The following is a 19,871-nucleotide window of genomic DNA, read 5'->3' as shown; positions in this document are numbered from 1 at the left end:
TCTTTACTTAATATCCTAATGATTTTTGTCATAAAAGAAAAATTGATTATTTTGACCCATACAATGTATTTTTGTCTTTTACTAAAAATGTTCCCGTGCTACTTAAGACTGGTTTTGTGATCCAGGGTCACAAATGTTCTTTAAAAGCACACAGTTACAGCATGCCAAAAAATCTAACTTATGAAAATCAAGGGTCAAGAGCCCAACTCAAGGAAACACTCCCCAACCCTGCGGAGCAGGACGATCTGGAAGTTCTTGGTGAAAGTTGTGTGTCAGGGCCGGAAATATCATAGGATTGCATAACAGGACTGTTATGATTCCACAGTGACTCCGCCCCTTCTATGCCTTTGCCATTGAGAAGAGATAGAACGAAAGCAATATTTGATTTATCTGTGATGAAATACTGTGGCTGCATCTCCAGTGCGAGTGAACACTGCATGCCGGTCCTCCGCTGACCCAGAGAAGGGCACTGGACCACTCACACCGTTGATGAAGACTATCCAAGAAACGGTAGAAACGGAACTGGTTAATAAATGTCATAGAATGTTGATTAATCCTTGGAAAAAATCTGGAGATTATGATCCTGTTATCTCCGCCATCATGGATGACCAAGACGAAATGAGAGATAAAACACAATGGGTGAGTTTACTGGAGTTTAACAGGTGATGAGCGACTTAAAGCTGGTCAACGATCTGGCAGCAACTAGATGATCAACTTGGAGAAAGACATGGAGAACAGGTAAGTAGTATTGTAAAGAGTTTGTAATGCAGATGAGCTCGAACTGTGACTGTTCGCTCTCTTTGTGGTGCTTTTGATTAGAAAGCTGTTTAAAGGTTCATCTGCTGTTGATTGTGTCATGTTTATGTTTCTGAGTAATAGGCCTAACACAGAGACTTACTTTGTCACATTGTTGAAACTGTATTGGAACAAAAACAAGAAACCTTGTTTTTTTAATATATTCTTTGTAACATTCCGCAGTGAAAGGCGAAGACTTTCTGATGAATATAATTCGATCTGCTTTCATAAAATAAAACAAAAATGAACAAAACACAGTAGGCTATTTCTTCAACTCTAGACCCAATGCTATTTTATCAACAGGTACAGGAATGTCTGAAAATGATGTTTATTTTTTTTAAATGAAGTGGCATATCAGTGGCCAGGCAAAAAAATCCGCTATTGTATGATACAAGTTTCAAAATTCCATAAGCAAACAGTTCAGATTGTGTGAACAACTAAATAAATTGTTGTGGACAGCTAGGTGTTGCCTGTGACGGTGGCATTAATTTACTCATCATCATCATGATCGTCATTATTATCATCCGTTTCATCATCAAAATAATTGTCATTATCTTCATTGTCATCAGGATGGATTTTGCCTGCTATGACATCTTCGATCCAGGTGTCCAGCTCGTCGGCTGTGGGCATATCTTCTTCATCATCCATGCCCATCCATACACTGTCAGCCTGGCATACAGACATACGAAAACGACGGTCACAAAGAATCCACTTAATCGCATTTGGCTTGTTCAACCTACATCTATACTGCCACTCACATCCTCCACATCCACCACGCCAATCTGAGGAGATGAGAGATCGATGCCAAAGGTCTTCTCCCAGTACGGCACCAGCTGCGGGGGTACAGACAAAAGGTTACTAAATCTAGTGATTGCATGTGTTTATCAAGTACTGTAGTGTGTGGCCAGTGAAGTTCTAACACGCCAGACAGACTTTAGAATAGAAAAGGCCTGCGCAAGTTTAAGCACAGAATTATGTTATTGTATGCATTTCATTTGTGGTAAAGGTTTGTTTTCAGTAACTGCAACAGTCAAAGCAGTTACCGTTTTTTTTTTGCTAACATTCCTTTGACCAATCTGTAGTCACATTTTCAAAACTCTAAACACAATTAGCACAACATTCACCTCTTGAGCATGCCATAAACATGATTCATGTTGTTTTTACACAATATTCACTGAATTAACACATTTCCAAAATGCTTGAATTTTCTTTTCACACAAGCTTACCCCATACCAAAATCATGAATCACAGCACAACAAAAACGAAGACCTACTGTTCCAAAGCCTAAATCTAGTCTACAGTTTTTTTATGATTGCTATGACATTGTTTCCAATACTTTTAACAATTTTCCTAAACTTTTACGTAACACAGTTAGCAGAACATATGTCTGTGTAAGCTATACAAATAACACGTCTTGTTGCTTTGACAAAAAATGCATACAGCTAACACAAATTTACTGTAAGTGTTCCTTGGTAACAGATGTGTATGTGGCTTGTGTAAAAATCTGATTACATAATCAAGCTCAAATATTGTTTAATGATTACTGTAAGCTAAAACCAAAAAGCGTTGTGCCCCGCTGCCGCTCTCCCCTGTCAATAATGAATCCACACAGAGGAATTGTGATACAGTAATGAAAAAGACAAGACTATTTTACAGCACAATGAAAAAAAATGTGTTAACAGCTGACTGAATTATTTTTGAAAAATTATTTTCATATTGTATGTTTTACTGTATACAGGTTGAACTGAAACATGCAAGTAATGCAGTTTTTAATGCCATTACAGTTTTTTTTTTCAGTTGCTAACAAGCGTTTACCAATACTTAAAGTAGGCTACTTTTTCTAACACTTATCACAGTAACACACCTACATCACACAATTAGCCAAATAGTAAATTTTCTTGCCAAACCACATTTTGTTAAATAAATACAAACTCTACATTTATCTTCTAACTTCTAACATATGCTAACTCTATCAAAACATAGCAAACCCGATTCAAATTCGAGTCATTCAGTCAAAACATTAGCACGAGTTTTCTATATAACAGGAACATAGTCAATAGACTGTCAAAATGCTAACAATTAATGACATTACAAAAACTGCATTACTTGTCATGTTTCAGTTCGACCTGTATAGAACATACAATATGAAAGTCTTTTTATAATTCAGTCAGCTGTAAACACATTTTTTTTCTATTGTGCTGTAAAATAGTCTTGTGTTTTTCTTTTCTGTATCACAATTCCTCTGTGTGGATTCATTTTAGATGGGGGAAAGTGGGGGGTAAAATGTAACGCTTTTTGGTTTTAGCTCAATCACTCAAAAAATATTTGAGCTTGATTAATTATATTTTTAACCAAAACAACATACACATCTCTGCTACCAAAAGTTCGTTTCTAGAACCTACCGTTATTACAGCAAAAGTGACAGACGTGCAAACGTTACCATATAATTACAGCAAAAGTGGGTGGGGGTGGGGTTCATTGGGAATTCCCTGTCAATAAACTAAAGGTGGATATTGTTTGTACATTTGTCTATATTAGATAGATATCCACACATCTATCATCCAGCCATTCATCATCTAACCATCCTTCTATTATAGATCAATACATATGGTGAGATATATTTAAAGATGATGCACAATTATAAAAAAATCATAATTGTCTATTCCTCTCGCTGATATTGTAATTTCAGTTTAAATTTGGTGCTATGGTTTAGATGATATAAGGTTGGATTTGGTGATTTACACACCCATGAAAACACAAACTTTCAAAACTTTCCAAAAGCTTACAGAACACAACGTAGCGAAGGAATCATCAGTAGAATTTACAAAAAGTATAAGTGCACTGCTGCAGTAAAGGCTTTATTAGCACTATGTAATTGCTGTCAGTGATAAAAATGCATGCCCTTTGTTTCAACGATAGCACAAATAAAACGGACAAAAAAAAATGCACAGAAAAAGTACAGTTCTAATCTATATGATCTTCAGATTGGAATCAGCTATTTTTCAATTATCACTAATTAGAAAATTATCATCAGGTCTTTTACTGTAAGCTGCTTTTGTTGCAGAAGAAGAAGAAGAGTTTTTTGTAGCCTAATATATTTAGGGGTTGGAACATTAGGTCTTCATTTTTGTCATACTGTGTTTAAGCATTTGTAAAAAAGATAAGAAAGATCCATAATTTTGGTATGAGGTAAGCTTGTGTGAAAAGAACATGTAAGCATTTTAGAAACGGGTTAATCGACTGAATATTGTGTGAAAACAACATGAATTGTGTTAATGGTATGGTCACAACAGATGGACCTTGTGCTGTGTTTAGCGTTTTGAAAATGTGACTACAGATTGGTCAAAGGGATGTTAGCAATTGAAAAAAACTCTTGTTAGCATTTTGACAGTCTTCGGCTATGAATGAATATGTTCCTGTTGGATAGAAAACTAGTGCTATTAATGTTTTGACCGATGACTCGATTTTGAATCAGGTTTGCTCCCTGATAGCACACATACATCTGGCTTACGTCTATTTGACGTCTGCATTTACATCTGCAAGACATCTACAATACATCGTTTGCTCATCTGCAATACGTCTCGGAGATGTCTGCTGTCAGACGTCATATAGACATCTAGAAGATGTCTGTAAGATGTTTATGATTTAGAATGGATGTACAACAGCTCTTTCTAAGATGTTTAGCAGATGTTTTTAAGCAGCAGATCTCCAGATCTTTAGCAGACGTATTACAGACGTTCAGACGTCTCCGAGACGTATTGCAGATGAGCAAACTATGTATTTAAGATGTCTTGCAGATGTAAATGCAGACATCAAATAGACGTAAACCAGATGGATTGTGCTAGCTGTGTTTTGATAGAGTTAGTATATGTAGAAAAAGGTTAACAACGCCATGGTCATGGGTTCGATCCCATAATTAGAAACAAATGTATAATATAATGCAATGTAAGTCGCTTTGGATAAAAGCATCTGCCAAATGCATAAATGTAAATGTAAATGTACTTTTTGTATTTATTACCAAATCTGGTTTTGGGCAGAAAATTAGGCTATTTGGCTAACTGTGCGATATATGTGTGTGTTACTGTGTTAAGAGTTTAGAAAAGGATTGGTAAATGCTTGTTAGCAATTGGAAAAAAAGGAAATTGGAAGGTGGAGTCCACCTACTTAAAAACCTGGCATTGGCAAACTAAGTCCTGTAGAGGGCAGCAGATAGCTAAACAGAACTCAATGGGAGCTCAGTCGCTCCATTTTCCAGATTTGTAATGTTTAACTTTAAATAATAATTTTAGACCATTCCTTTTCCTTGTCTTTGATCTAGCACACATTTTTTAATTACTTAGCAAATGTATTCTCTCAAAAGCAAATAAACAATTGAAAGTTTATAAAATTAAGCATGTTGCTTTATGTTCTCTAGAATAGAAGAGAGACAAATCTATACTATGCTATACCAAAAATATCCTTTTTTCAGACATCCACCCCTGCGGGATTGAAGTCATTAAACCTAAAGTGTATGGATAGGGTATCACAGCGGTCTGGTGAAGATCGTACCAGCGGGAAGTCGTCTGGATCAATCCAGATAATGCTTAGGTTTGGATTCTCTGTGTTGTCTTGCGCCACTTCCTTCAAGATTTCCAGGAGCTCATAACCGTCTGTCACAAGGCAACAAAAAAAAAACAGGAAAAATTCACAATTTCTGGCAGCTAAGCTTCATCAGACTGTGAAAGGGTTCTGCAAAAGAAAACAGCATTTACCCGGGTCAGACTCCTCTGCAAAGGCGACAATGTGCTGTCCGTTAATATCGTCTTCCTAAGGAACAGAAATCACACAGCTAGTCAAAGTCACAATAATGGTTAATGGTAGAACTACTCAAAGGAGGAACAGAAATAAGATACATATAAATAGTAAAATAACATTTAAAAGGAGCATAATTTTCTACAGTACATGCACAAACACCAAGCATACCAAACAGTGTGAACAATGAACGTTGCAGTGGGCACAAAACTATAGAATAGAATAGAATTTCATAAAAAAAATAGAAAAGAAAGCAAAGTTCACAGAATTGACCCTTCACAAAACCCCGCCCCCACAAGCTTTCAGTATCTGCCATGCGCTCCCAGTGTAAATATGTGCACTCTCTGGGGAAATAGTGAAGAATTTCTGGATAAATGACAGAAAACTTCAGACAGAAAGGTCTGCAATATGCATTCGAGGGATACATTCAGGATTTGAGATAACTGTAACAATAATTGTAGCCTACCTTTATTTGCGTCCACACCAGCAGACGATAACGTTACGTTAATTCTAAACTCGCACGGTGCATTAGGCAACTAACGTTACTGTCACACAAATGGATGTATAGCTAACCTAAATGTGGTGTTTAAAGTGTTTATATTTACTCCAAAATTTGTAGTAATGACAATTTTAGAGAGAGAATAACTTCGGGCAGAGTTTCGGTTGGCCGTGATCCTTTTTTGTGAAAACGAAAGTAAACTTTTAAATATTAGTTCAGTATAGAAAAGAATAGCAGTCCATCAGTGTCTTAATCTTTATTTGTGTTAAATACAACAAACACACTACAGCTGTTGCTTTACGACTTCATTTCTGAATACATTTGTAATTTTTTAATGTAACGTTACATTAATGATTCCAACAATATCGTGTCTCGTATCTGTATTGGCCGCTATTCTACTTCATTTAGAGTGATTTTTAAAAGTTATAACTTAGTTAGCGTTTTGAACGTCGATTAAAGCTGGGTATACACTCACCTAAAGGATTATTAGGAACACCATACTAATACGGTGTTTGACCCCCTTTCGCCTTCAGAACTGCCTTAATTCTACGTGGCATTGATTCAACAAGGTGCTGAAAGCATTCTTTAGAAATGTTGGCCCATATTGATAGGATAGCATCTTGCAGTTGATGGAGATTTGTGGGATGCACATCCAGGGCACGAAGCTCCCGTTCCACCACATCCCAAAGATGTTCTATCGGGTTGAGATCTGGTGACTGTGGGGGCCATTCTAGTACAGTGAACTCATTGTCATGTTCAAGAAACCAATTTGAAATGATTCGAGCTTTGTGACATGGTGCATTATCCTGCTGGAAGTAGCCATTAGAGGATGGGTACATGGTGGTCATAAAGGGATGGACATGGTCAGAAACAATGCTCAGGTAGGCCGTGGCATTTAAACGATGCCCAATTGGCACTAAGGGGCCTAAAGTGTGCCAAGAAAACATCCCCCACACCATTACACCACCACCACCAGCCTGCACAGTGGTAACAAGGCATGATGGATCCATGTTCTCATTCTGTTTACGCCAAATTCTGACTCTACCATTTGAATGTCTCAACAGAAATCGAGACTCATCAGACCAGGCAACATTTTTCCAGTCTTCAACTGTCCAATTTTGGTGAGCTCGTGCAAATTGTAGCCTCTTTTTCCTATTTGTAGTGGAGATGAGTGGTACCCGGTGGGGTCTTCTGCTGTTGTAGCCCATCTGCCTCAAGGTTGTGCGTGTTGTGGCTTCACAAATGCTTTGCTGCATACCTCGGTTGTAACGAGTGGTTATTTCAGTCAAAGTTGCTCTTCTATCAGCTTGAATCAGTCGGCCCATTCTCCTCTGACCTCTAGCATCAACAAGGCATTTTCGCCCACAGGACTGCCGCATACTGGATGTTTTTCCCTTTTCACACCATTCTTTGTAAACCCTAGAAATGGTTGTGCGTGAAAATCCCAGTAACTGAGCAGATTGTGAAATACTCAGACCGGCCCGTCTGGCACCAACAACCATGCCACGCTCAAAATTGCTTAAATCACCTTTCTTTCCCATTCTGACATTCAGTTTGGAGTTCAGGAGATTGTCTTGACCAGGACCACACCCCTAAATGCATTGAAGCAACTGCCATGTGATTGGTTGATTAGATAATTGCATTAATGAGAAATTGAACAGGTGTTCCTAATAATCCTTTAGGTGAGTGTATATCTCCCTGTTTACTATTACAATTATTAAAAAGCATTTTTTCTTATTAATCACCAAAGCTCTACTACGCCAGGTGCTTTGTTTGTGGGACAAAATGGCGGTCAGTCAGGGGCACATAATATCGGCGTTATGATTGGTCAGATCGCCTGTCAATCAAACTGCATGTTGCGTGTGTTTATTGTTTCTACGTTGATGACGGATCAAATTGTGCCTTACCCAGATCTCATACATGCTGTGGGGCTCCATTTTCCTTAGAGTCGGTCTAAAACAGGGAGAAAACATTCAGCCACGTTCACTAAATTTACAAAGTACAGTGATTATTTTTATTTTATCATATTTCTTTAGCTGTTGTGTTCACCTGTTGTGTTCCTCAATGTAGCTGACAATGTCGTCTTCTGTGTAGGGTTTGCCAGGAATGGTGACAGGGTGCACCATGAAGGGCTCATAGAAATCTACCTCATTGAGCTTTAGATTTAATGTCTTAGCAATCTGGAGGCATTTTAAAAATAGTGCCATGCTAAATGAATGAATGTTTAAAGCTTTCAACTATTTCAAATGGTTGACGGTGAATGCAGAGACTCTGTGTCATATAGTTACATGTTTGCTTATCTATGCGTGTAAATGTGGGGACCTGCCTTAGGTTCGAAGGTGGCAAAAAATTTGATGAAAGGGTGAAATTCCTCTGCTGCATCGTCAAACTCGATGAATTCTGGGAAATTAAAAAAAGACATGATGGTTTAGTTGTGCTGTGAGAATAAATTACAAGAAAATGTATTTTGCAAAGTTACAAAAAAAGTATTGTTAATGACGTTAAACAAATCAATTTCTTTTGCCACACAAGTGACAATATTGTCTCCATGAATTAATCAAAGGTTGTGTAAACTGCACTAACGTTGAGATTGTTGACTCTTGAAGTATCCTATCAGTTTAATGTCCTCCTCGATGTTATGAAATCCTTTGAGCTCTCTCTCATTATAGATTATCTCCACGGGTTCTTCAATTACCTGAGAGGGAAAACGCTTGATTAATAATCAATTACCTAATGTGTGAACAATAATCATGATTCATTATCACTAACATCATAAAGGAATTCCACCAGTGTATCGGCCGCCATTTCTCCATCATACTCGACGACCTCATCATCAGCAAATATGTAGATGCTGTCCACCTCATCCAGACCTGCCCAAAAACAAGTGCCTCATCAATGCATGAACATTTCATAGGCGTCTGATGGATTGTCTCAACAGATCACAGATGACAAGATAGTGTAAAAGCTTGAAATATAACATCTCGGTCCAGTCAGCCAATCATGTTGTGTCAGCACCAGCAACCAGGAACAGACTATCATTAGCTACAGGCTTTTTATTTATGAAATTTGCAAGATATTAAGACTCACACCGTGTCTACACCGGTGTGGACAAAGTTTTTAATTATAATGGGTTCTAATGCGTTCTATTGTCTCTTGTCGCGTTGCATCGCGCCAAGCCGCATCTGGTGTAGACACGGTGTTAGACCAGACTAAAGACAAGGTTATAGGACAGGATTAAAAGGATTTACCCAGCTTCTTAGCAACAGTGATGTCTTTCTTTGAGTCCACCAGTGCAAATCCAATGTCTTCATCTTCAAAACCATCGAGCACCTGGGCAGCGAGCTGAATAAAAAAAGGGTTTAAAACGTGTGTTTTAATGAGTTTAGAGCCCTTTAAGAATAGTGCGCTCAGGCCATTCAGCATCGCAGGCATTAACCAAACCAACATGATAAAGAGAGCTGTTTCTTTCAAACTCGCAGCCCATTGGAGCCGAAGATAGCCAACAGATCTGACCAATGCACTGAATGGACAACATATTCAGACACCAATGCAACAAAAAAGATGCACATTCCACACGGTCTTCCATGTAACTGCTTGTTCTGAATGTCCAAACGCGCACACACATACATGCCTGACATAACAGCATGTATAAAAAATATTTCAGCCCAGAATTAATACTATATGCGTTTGAATTATGTTTCAATTTTTAATTTAAATGAAACAGATACATCCAACGTAAAATTGAACAATTGTTGAAGCTTCAACATCACGTTCAGTTGATGTGAAAGTGTTAAATAAATATATTATAAATGCTGTATGAATTCTAACTTGTTACTTGCTTTTTTTACATTGCTTTTTATGACTGGTGCTATCAGGACGCAGCAAAGTTTACTGCACAGGCACTGAATGAAAATCAATACATGCAAAAATGTGGACAACGTACTTGTTTTTAACCTACAGAAAGTGAAACCACTGGTCGCCAATGCTAATCCCTCAAAACTCAAAAACAACTGAAAATCTTTTCAGTTTCAAAATGACAGAATTAAATAAACATCATTTTTCCGCATCTTGCTCAAAAACACACATCCCTTAATTTTAACGTTTACTCTCCTCTATCAGAGCGGAGCATGCTGGGTGCTCAATACCCTACATATTTTCAATCAGATAGTGAAAAGGATTCATGTAGTCCCAACATAAACAGATTAAATTTCTGCATTTACAGCAACAACCGAAGGTCCGATATGTCTGATATGTCACTTGTCAGAATATATTATGCTACAAGATTAAAACATTGTTTTACCCAAAATGAACATTCTAGCATTAGATTAATAGTTATTTGGTCTTTATCTTTACTAGAAAACAAAATAAAAATACTTTAAGCTGTAAGATGCTCTAAGATATAATTGCCTTCCGACTGCACCATACCCTGACAGCAAGCAACCATTGAATCAATGTTAAAAATAGTTGATTTGTAACATTGTTAATGGAATTGAATCAATATCACTTTTGCACCTGCAATTAATGTTGGATTTTTTTGGTAAATTTCAACAAACCATCATGTCTCTTGACTCTTATGTTTTAGTGGCAGGTTTATTTGACTGCACATGTGTAGTAAAACACATTTGTTGTGGGAAAGAGAACTGATGATCAGTGGGATCAGAAAATTGTGCTAATTTCATCACTGTAAAGTTACTTAAATAAATTTGGAGTGTGTTATGTTAGTAATATGTGAACACTGTGTGATTAAAGCAGTGTTATGGACAACTAACAGAACATAATTTTCTAAAAGCTGTTATGCTGCTGAAGCAATTAGACATGAAGAATCATTGTATGAATCTCAACAATGGTGACAATCAAGTAAAGAAAACCTTCATGCTGCAATGCATGCTGGGCAACATCATAGTACAAACTCATTCATGACTCCCAGCATGCATTGCAGTTGACCTGTTTATTTGAATTAGTTTGTCACCATTGCTGATGTCTTTGATGTCAATTTATCTTTATACTGTTGAACCCTCTTTATTTTACTTAAAGAAGCTGCTTTATTTTGCTAAACTTATCATGAAGAGAAAACCATTCCAACATCCACTTTTCAGACATCTCTTCCTTTATTAATACGCAAGGGTTCTTATTGAAACACTATTGTTAAAATTAAAAGACAGAGAGTTGAGATAATGAAATTCAAGAGTCTCAATTAAAGTAAACACTGGTCACAGTCATGGTTGTTTGTTGAAATATAAACATTTTTTCAACATTAATTGCGGGTGCAAAAGTGATATTGATTCAACGCAATTAACATTTTTTAACATTGATTCAATGATTTTCACCGGCTCTTTTCCTATCTGGGTACCTCGTAACCAAACAGACAGTTTTACAGAATGTTGCTAATTTTTGGACTTTTGTGTTCCACAAAAGAAAAAACAAGGTCACATATATCCTTCATTACCCCAGACTGCAATAATCTAAAACTGAGATAATCCTTCCAGGTTCATATGCATCAACACGATTCACTGCGAGAGACCTCATTGCAATATCAGAGCTGGTTCCCGTCTCACTAAACAAATGCAGAAATGGCTTTATTCGACGGATTGAAGACTGTCAGACATGCTCTGCTCCTGTGGAGGGTGAGCTCAGCATTCATAAACAGATGAATAAGCACACAGAGCGGTTAATATCTGCAGCTGGACACGTGTTGCGTTTCTGCCTCACAGGAAGTGCAATCCTGTAAAAACTCACTGCGACAGCTCTCACCGCCGGCCACATCCAACACGTCTGAAGGAGCATCATTCATTCTCTCCAGTTCTTACAAACCCTTCATTTGTCATAAAAGGGCATTCTAGTGGACATTGCGCATCCCTAGAGAGGGAGGAAGGATGCTGCTCGGATATTTTGGATGAAGCTTTAGTGAAAAGCTTAAAAAAAAGACAACAAACAAACAAAATGTCATTTGAAACTAGTCATTTGAAGGCCTGAACATACCTGGTAGGTCAGAGCGGCAGGGCTTGTTAGCAACTGTAGAGAGAGGTCAGTTCATCAGAGCACAGAATGAAACCGTTAAACAATCAGATAAACTGAGCTCCGAAAAATATTTATGGGAATATTATCAAACATGCTCATGGTCATGAACAGCTGCTGAAAAACATGCTGAAATGTGCTTTTCAGACAGAACGTTCAGGAATCTTGATTAAAATGATATGAAGAGCGACAGGTGAGACTTTACCACATTTTACCCATTAGTTAATGAATGAAACTCTCTTTTTTACCTCAGTGTGACTGGTCGCTCATGTTTCTGAACATGTTTGTTAATTCATATTTTAACCCTATAACGATCTTGTGGACAAATTTGTCCAAAATCATTATGTTTTTAAAAGAAAAATAGTTCCCTTAAACTGATCGTTACGAAACTTGTGTACTTTTCCTAAGTCTGCCCCTTGAAAAAAAAAAGTTCGGAAATGTTAAGTGGTTGTACAAAAAAAATGCGCTCATTCTTACCTTCGTGGACAAATTTGTCCACCCATAGGAAATGAATGGGAAATGACTGAATTTCACAACAATTATTTTTTATTTGTCCAATAAACATACCTAAATCCAACACGATGCAGATCATTCATACACATACAGTATCTCACAGAAGTGAGTACACCCCTCACATTTTTGTAAATATTTTATTATATCTTTTCATGTGACAACACTGAAGAAATGACACGGTGATACAGTGTAAAGTAGTGAGTATACAGCTTGTATAATAGTGTACATTTGCTGTCCCCTCAAAATAACTCAACACGCAGCCATTCATGTCTAAACTGCTGGCAACAAAAGTGAGTACACTTCAGTGTTGTCACATGAAAAGATATAATAAAATATTTACAAAAATGTGAGGGGTGTACTCAACTTCTGTGAGATACTGTATATAAAGGGGTGAGCCTATACAACATCCTCAATGTGACCGGCTCTCATACACATACACACAAACACAAACATGTACACACAAAAAAACTGACTCAATCATGTACACACAAACTCAATAAGCTGAGTGTTTTTTTTCCGTATTATGTCAAATAAAACTGTCACTCTCACATACACAAATAAAGAAGTGAATGAGCCAATAATGTAGCATTTGTTTACATTTTACCAATCCAACACTGCAAAACATACATTGATATTTCAAGTTTTTGCTATTTTTATTCCATCCGATGAAACTAAAAAACAAACGTAGGACTTATTTTACCACGGTTTAATTATTGGAATGAAGATTTTTATGAAAATCCTTAAGCATAAAAAATGCATATTTTTAAAATAAAATATAAAACAACAAAAAATACAAAATGAATGCATACTTTGAGTGCCTTTAAATGTATTTAAAGTAGATAAAAAATTGTTGACATTTCTTGAAAGAGTGGTTGTAAACATACCATGGACAAATTTGTCAACGAAGGTCACAGACAGGGTCCTCTAATGAAGACAACCAGAGGGTTAAATCATATTATCTGTCTACATACAGTATGTTTCATTAACTAAAATCCGTCAGAGAAGTTTGTTATTCAGGTTATTTCAAATGAATGCTCATGTCACCTTTATAATGTGTGAATCATTAAAAGTTTCAAATTTTGTTGTTTTCTTTGCGAAATAATGCTGCTCGACATTTGCCGCGCCAAACTGTTAATTTTAAGCAGCTTTAGTTGTGAGAAGATGACAGCTGAAATGATTCAGCTATGATTAATAACCGACAGCATGTGTTCAGAGAGAGACAGACGCTGAAAAACATTTGTGAGCTCTTTTAACACTTTGGCAGAATCATGGATGTTTAGTGTGAAAATGTACAACTGAAACGAGTTTGAGTCTAATTTTCCCATCAGGAACATTTTGTTTTTCTTGTTTGTGACTGCTGAAAAGGTCTGACATTTTCCACTAAAATGAATGAGGTCAGCAAATCGGAAAACAATGAAGAAAATAATTTCTCTTCACACTTAGCCCATTACAGGACAAAGTCAATTATACCTTTGACCTTCTGGTTTAGGGGTCAAAGATATTCATAAAAATACTTTAACATCATAAAATTTAGATTTCTCTCTCTCTCTTTCTTTCTTTCTTTCTTTCTTTCTTTCTTTCTTTCTTTCTTTCTTTCTTTCTTTCTTTCTCGTGCACGCACACACACACACACACACACACACGATATACCCAAATCAAGTTTTGTGTACACTGGACAAACATCACTGTATTACAGGATCTAACAGGTTTGGACTACAAGAACCTCACATTTCAGATATTGTTCTCAACTGTGATTAAATCAAATTAAATTATAAATAATGATTAAAAATTGAATGGAAAAAGGCAAATTAATGTTAACATTAAAAAGTGGATATTGTCACAATGCAGAAAAAAGCTTAATTTTATTAAAGCTATTAATTTAATATATTTTGCTTTTGTCAGAGTGTGTTCAAGACACACCGCAACCGGACATTTTAACTGAGTCTTGCTGTTTTGTAGCGATGAAATAGAAGTTAACAAAATTAAGTTATGTTTCAATAGTAGTCAAAAGGCTATCAAAAAAAGAATGATGTTTTTCATTTGGTGTCTATACGAAAGACCTAATGCAGAGTGTTGTCATTTGATCAGAGAGTTGAGCATCTAAATGCTCTTGGGAAATATGAATCAGCTGCTGTGTGATCACAGAACTAATACTGAGTGTGATAATAATAAACTATAATCCTCAAGGACAATATCTAGTGATGCACAACCCTTTCACTCCGATCATCTCCACAGTTCTGCTTTAATAAAGGAAATTAGGCTATTAAATCAGTGATTGCCAACCAGGAGGTACTGAAGTGAAAAGCTGCCTGAATGGTTGAAGGCGCGAGCACACTTATGGGTTTGATTCAGATGTAATATTAACCAATACAAGAACGGGTCTCGCTCTCCATCAGCACTGAAACACACAGCACTATAATGAAGCATGTGAGCTCGGGGCCGGGACGTGATTACTCATTCAGAAAGTCTCTATGGAGTCTGGTTGCATTCAATTCATCCTGGCTTGTAGCTGCAGTCTGGATGAAATATTTGAATACGATAATAAAACAGCTTAATTACAAATTCAGAAGTAGGAAAATGAAGCTTCACCAGCAGATGAACATATGTACTAAGAAGCAAATGTTTGATGTAACTGGCGGGGGAATTATGTAATAGTTTTGATTAAAGCTATTGCATGTTTTGTTACACAACAAATCTTTTACCTAGTTTGTCACTATATCTGCAGGACTGTGAAAATGAAAATACATCATGAAATATATTAGACATGTGGATATACATTAGTCAAGATTTTGTTTCAAAAAAAGTGGGCATTGAATGATTTTATTGCAATTTATTGTAAATTAAGTTCCCTAAAGAGGGCAGAATCCCAACCAGTCTCCCTCATTTATGAGTTTTTATAGCGTTAAAGGGGTAAAGCACGCCAACACGGCCCAGTGGCGAGGAACCCAAACTCCAATGATAAATAAATGGAGAAAAAAATCTCGGGAGAAACCAGTCTCAGCCGGGAGGGCCAGGTCACCTCTGACGTGTCACAGCTCCACTCGGTGACTTTGATTAAAAGTTACTAAGTAAATGTTTATGAAAAATAGCGCGAGCTTATAAATTGTGATTTAGGAAATTTCATTTGTTGAAACCGTTGAGGTCTAATTTTGTCTTCTTTTGTGATCGATATCAGACAACAGAGGAATGTTATAAGCAGGGAAAATAGTAATGGCATATTAAAAATAATGTTTGCTTGTTGTGAGTACCGTTTATGGTAAAAAAAATGTGATTTTCATGTTCAACTTGTTAAACTTCATAAACAAACGGTAAAAATTTTAAAACTGCTCTGGGTGTGTGTTCACATTCAGCTATTTTTTGACATTGATTCAATGGTTGCTTGCTGTCTGGGTATCCATGTGGAAAGGTACAATATGTGTACCTTTGAGAGTACTGCCCCAGTGACAAGCCATTGTACCCCTAAAGGTACAAATTTGGCACATTTTTTCTGACCGTGTAATCAGATTCAATTTTGCCTGAATGTATGCGTCCTTCACTTTATCCGAATAACTGCTGTCTCCTAACATGCCAGCTCAAGAGAAAATCCAGAAAGCACAACCCTTACAGAACAAAAATCTATGTGAATATACTACAAAATATAATGCGATATATAACATAATACATTTCCATATATTGGAAACTGGTGCTAATATTTTTCAATATACAGCAATATATGCATTAACAATTTATGGTTATATTGAACGTATGAATATATTTAAAAACGAAGGCAAAAATAAATCTAATATTCATCACATTTAATATTTTATTGAGTATATAATGCACATAGATGTTCCCATATAAATGTGAATGTACGTATATTATACACATATATGGACACATTCACAGAATGAGTTCAAGCGGATTTCTAGTTCCCAGCATGCTTTGCTTCTGACTGTTAAAGGAGAGTAAAACTTTTTAATTTAGGTGTTATTTCATGTCTTTTAGGTGAATATTAATATGGGGGAGATCTGTTAGTGTTTAATGTTGTATTACTTTCAATTTAGAAGGGTTTCTAGTATGTGTAAATTTGTGGGGTTACCATGTGGTTGAAGAGTAGAGTCTGTGGTTAGGTTAACGATTGGCCAAACATCATCAAGATACATTATTTACAAATTACATTTACAAGTTACTTTATTTAAAAATGTAATGGCTGTGTAGTGATTGTATGTTCATTAAGTGTTATAGTATGAGCAGATGTGTTTATGTTATTGTAAATTAGCTATGTTTTATGTATATTTTAATATATTTACACAATATTTTATTCTGTATATTTTCCAATATACCATTATGTCATTTATTATATTTTTTATTAATATATTAGGAGATATATTTTACATATACTAATGCCAGTTCAACAGTGCATTATTAGGAGGGAGTGTCTGTGGGGAGCTGTGATAGCTTAACGGATTAACTGTGCTTTCAGACAGATTTACATTCTGATGAAGAGGCAAATCAGCCATAGACTGAAACGAAGATTTCAGTCTCTCTGTTGCAGCCAGCAATACAACAGGCATGAGACACATTTAACTGCATGGGGAATTTTGAGGCTGGGAGATAAATACTTTGTTTCTGAGTAAAGTAAACATGGGTAAATATTGGCAGAGGACAGGGTCGGTTTGCCTAATTGAGTCTATGCATTGCATCCTAATCCCAGCAAACAAAATTGTGTTCCAATGTGTTGTTTAGACCATGGTTCTCAACTCTGAAAATGGATCTCGCGGGCCAGACTTGAGAACCACTGGTTTAAACGTTCATTAGACGTTTCTTAGACCACTCCAGTCCACGTGCCTTACCATCCTTAATGTTTTGGATGTCTCCCTAAATAACGCATGAACAAGTTAATGAGTTAGATCAGGTTGAGTTAAGGAATCAAACGTCACTTAATTATCTCATTAATGATGAACGCCTGATGTTTACAACCACAATCAATGAAATAAACCATGAACAATAAGAAGTCACCCTAATAGTGTTTAGTGGTTCCTTTAGTTGAACTCTTGATTTCCTTGTTAAAATATGTCTTCACTGCCTGTGATAGTGTAAGTTAGAGCTATAAGCTGGTAATGGTTACATTGGTAATGCTCTTTCACGCTTGTAGTCAACAGCAGGAGTCATATGATGAAAGAAGATGACACGGTTGCAGAGTTTATTTTGGACAGGTACAGCATGGTATGATTTGATTTTAAAGGGTTTTGAAAGTAACGCATTAAATCATTCAACGACAACAGCATCCAGCGTCTAATCAGAAAATATTGTATTTTCAAGTTACAAGCAAACTACAATATCCACACATATATCCAAAAACATAGCTTCAGCTGTGCACATTCTTCTGTTTTGAAGGAGGCGTGGCTTTGAATCACTTTCTCTAGAGCTCTTTTTGACAACACTTTCCACCCATGATTGGATAAAATATGGCCAAATCCAGCCTTTGGGTAAAAATGATGCTATGATGTGTTGATTCAACCCAAACTGCTAGGTTGTTTCCGCCCATGTTTGGGTCAAACATGGACATTTTGTAGGTTAATTTAAACCAACAGTTGGGTTTGTCCATATTTTACTCAACCATGGGTTGAAACTATGATAGTCATAGTGTCAGATAATGTGATTTGGACTCCAAATGTTGTGTTATGGACAAGAAACAATGTCAGATTACTTGTTGCTTTTCTGACATGTGTGATGTCATCCAAAAGGCAGAACTTGCGAGTGACTTTCACAAACAAAAGGGTAAGTTTTGTATTGGTGTCACAGAATGAATGATTTACTAGTTTAATGCTCCCAGTACTCGCAAGGTTGTTAAACACCTACACTATTGTCCACCAGCATTTGTCATTGTGAAGCGTCACAAAAGCAGTGTCGGTTGCTCTACTATGACAAACGATACGGAAAAAAAAACAATCAAATGTTGCGTCACGGTGGCCCCATGCATTAGAAATTACAAAAACACCCTATGATGTGCAAATCAAATCACCTGCCTCCAATGGGAATCAACCCTGTTTCCCTTGACACCAGCTGCTCCACTGAGAGTCAATATACAAACGTACGTGGATCTTTCCCAACTTTTACTGTATCATCCCTTCCTCAAGTTCTCCTCATCATTTCACATACCTCCAAAGCGAGTTCCTCCACCTCAAACTGCTTCCTGGACATGCGGTCCACCCCAACAGGTTTGTGATAGTAGATCACCATGACATCATATTTCTTCATCACAGACTTATAGTTTTTGTTGGTCAGTTGATGGACCCGGTCCTGCCCATCATATTCCGGGACCTCCAAGCCCTTCTCACCCCAACACAGAGAACCCAAGGAGAGCAGAACCAACACCAAACCCCACTTCATGTCACCCGATTGTCCCACGTGATTAAAAATTAGATTATGTTTTGCTTTGCTCCTAATTAAGGTCAAACTATTAGGAACAAGGTCCAGTTCGTGTGCCTGCCACCCGGAGAGGAGCAGGACTTGCTTTCCACATTCCCTGTTACAAAGATACATGTACATGTTAGCTAGCGCCCTCTGGGGTGGGGGTGAAAGCTGGAGGGTGGATTTATCTCTGGACGTGGGGTTGGTCAGATGTTGTGGGTTGAATCCTAATATGAGACTCGGGTTGCATCCAGATCAAAGACAGTCAAGGTTATCGAGTTAACCATCATTTATGGTTGCGAGAAATGCTGTAAATGGGTGGAGTAAAATGGGACAGTTTTCACCTGTTCAAGAAAACATTCTCAAAGCAGAGCAGAAGCGAGAGACGGTATTACAGCCCCAAAGAGGCTGGGTGACAAGATTCCTTGCCATATTAAGTTCTGCAGGGCTTTGACCCTTACTAAAAATAATTGTTTGGACAGTGACAGCAAGATGGCTGCCCTGCATGTCGTTATAGTAGAGCTGTCATAGCTGAAATGCTGAAGTATCTAGTTTCACCCTGATTCAGCTGGCCAGGCATACATGAGCTGAACGTTCTACTTTACATGCACAAGATTTTTTAACACAAGACTTTAGCACATAGTATTTGCATGATGTTTTTCACTTATGCACAAAGAGCAAAAAATTATAGTAATGCACTGCATTCAATTATTTTGATAATAATTAGGCTATAAATATACTCTTACTTTACACTAGGGGTGTGATATTTGTATAAACTGTTTAATAAATATAACATTAACATTTGAGGAATTCTTATTGGTTGTGGAACATTTAAACTTTGCACTCATAATAACGTCATCATGAA

General features: G+C 36.9%; 1 protein-coding gene across 2 annotated transcripts; it reads right to left on the bottom strand.

Annotated features, from left to right (window-relative positions):
* Positions 1–969: 969 nt before the first annotated feature.
* Positions 970–19,139, bottom strand: casq1b (calsequestrin 1b). Of its 2 annotated transcripts, XM_057348305.1 has the most exons (12): positions 18,755–19,139; positions 12,065–12,097; positions 9,334–9,427; positions 8,855–8,955; positions 8,669–8,780; positions 8,412–8,485; positions 8,135–8,265; positions 7,993–8,038; positions 5,547–5,601; positions 5,344–5,444; positions 1,554–1,628; positions 970–1,464 (listed from the first exon to the last, which is right to left on the bottom strand). In XM_057348305.1, exons 1-12 carry the CDS (start codon positions 19,136–19,138, stop codon positions 1,285–1,287), a joined length of 1,386 nt encoding a protein of 461 aa, XP_057204288.1. In that variant the 5' UTR covers position 19,139; the 3' UTR covers positions 970–1,284. The 2 variants fall into 2 exon arrangements, with proteins under 2 accessions (XP_057204288.1, XP_057204296.1); XM_057348313.1 differs by lacking the exon at positions 12,065–12,097.
* Between the last annotated feature and the right edge of the window lie 732 nt (positions 19,140–19,871).

Source organism: Triplophysa rosa, linkage group LG1 (genome assembly GCF_024868665.1).
Source record: "Triplophysa rosa linkage group LG1, Trosa_1v2, whole genome shotgun sequence".
In the NCBI taxonomy this organism is placed as follows: Eukaryota; Metazoa; Chordata; class Actinopteri; order Cypriniformes; family Nemacheilidae; genus Triplophysa; species Triplophysa rosa.
Note: the sequence above shows the minus strand (reverse complement) of the source record. Positions and strands in the feature narration are given on the sequence as shown.

What these genes read in the sequence shown, in the direction of transcription:
- casq1b (XM_057348305.1), bottom strand. Translation starts at nt 19,138, where the DNA reads ATGTATCTTTGTAACAGGGAATGTGGAAAGCAAGTCCTGCTCCTCTCC. An exon ending in CACTGTTGCTAAGAAGCTGG is followed by an intron (nt 8,956 to 9,333) that starts GTAAATCCTTTT and finishes GTTTTTGGGCAG; the next exon opens with GTCTGGATGAGGTGGACAGC. An exon ending in TGCAGAGGAGTCTGACCCGG is followed by an intron (nt 5,445 to 5,546) that starts GTAAATGCTGTT and finishes GCCTTGTGACAG; the next exon opens with ACGGTTATGAGCTCCTGGAA.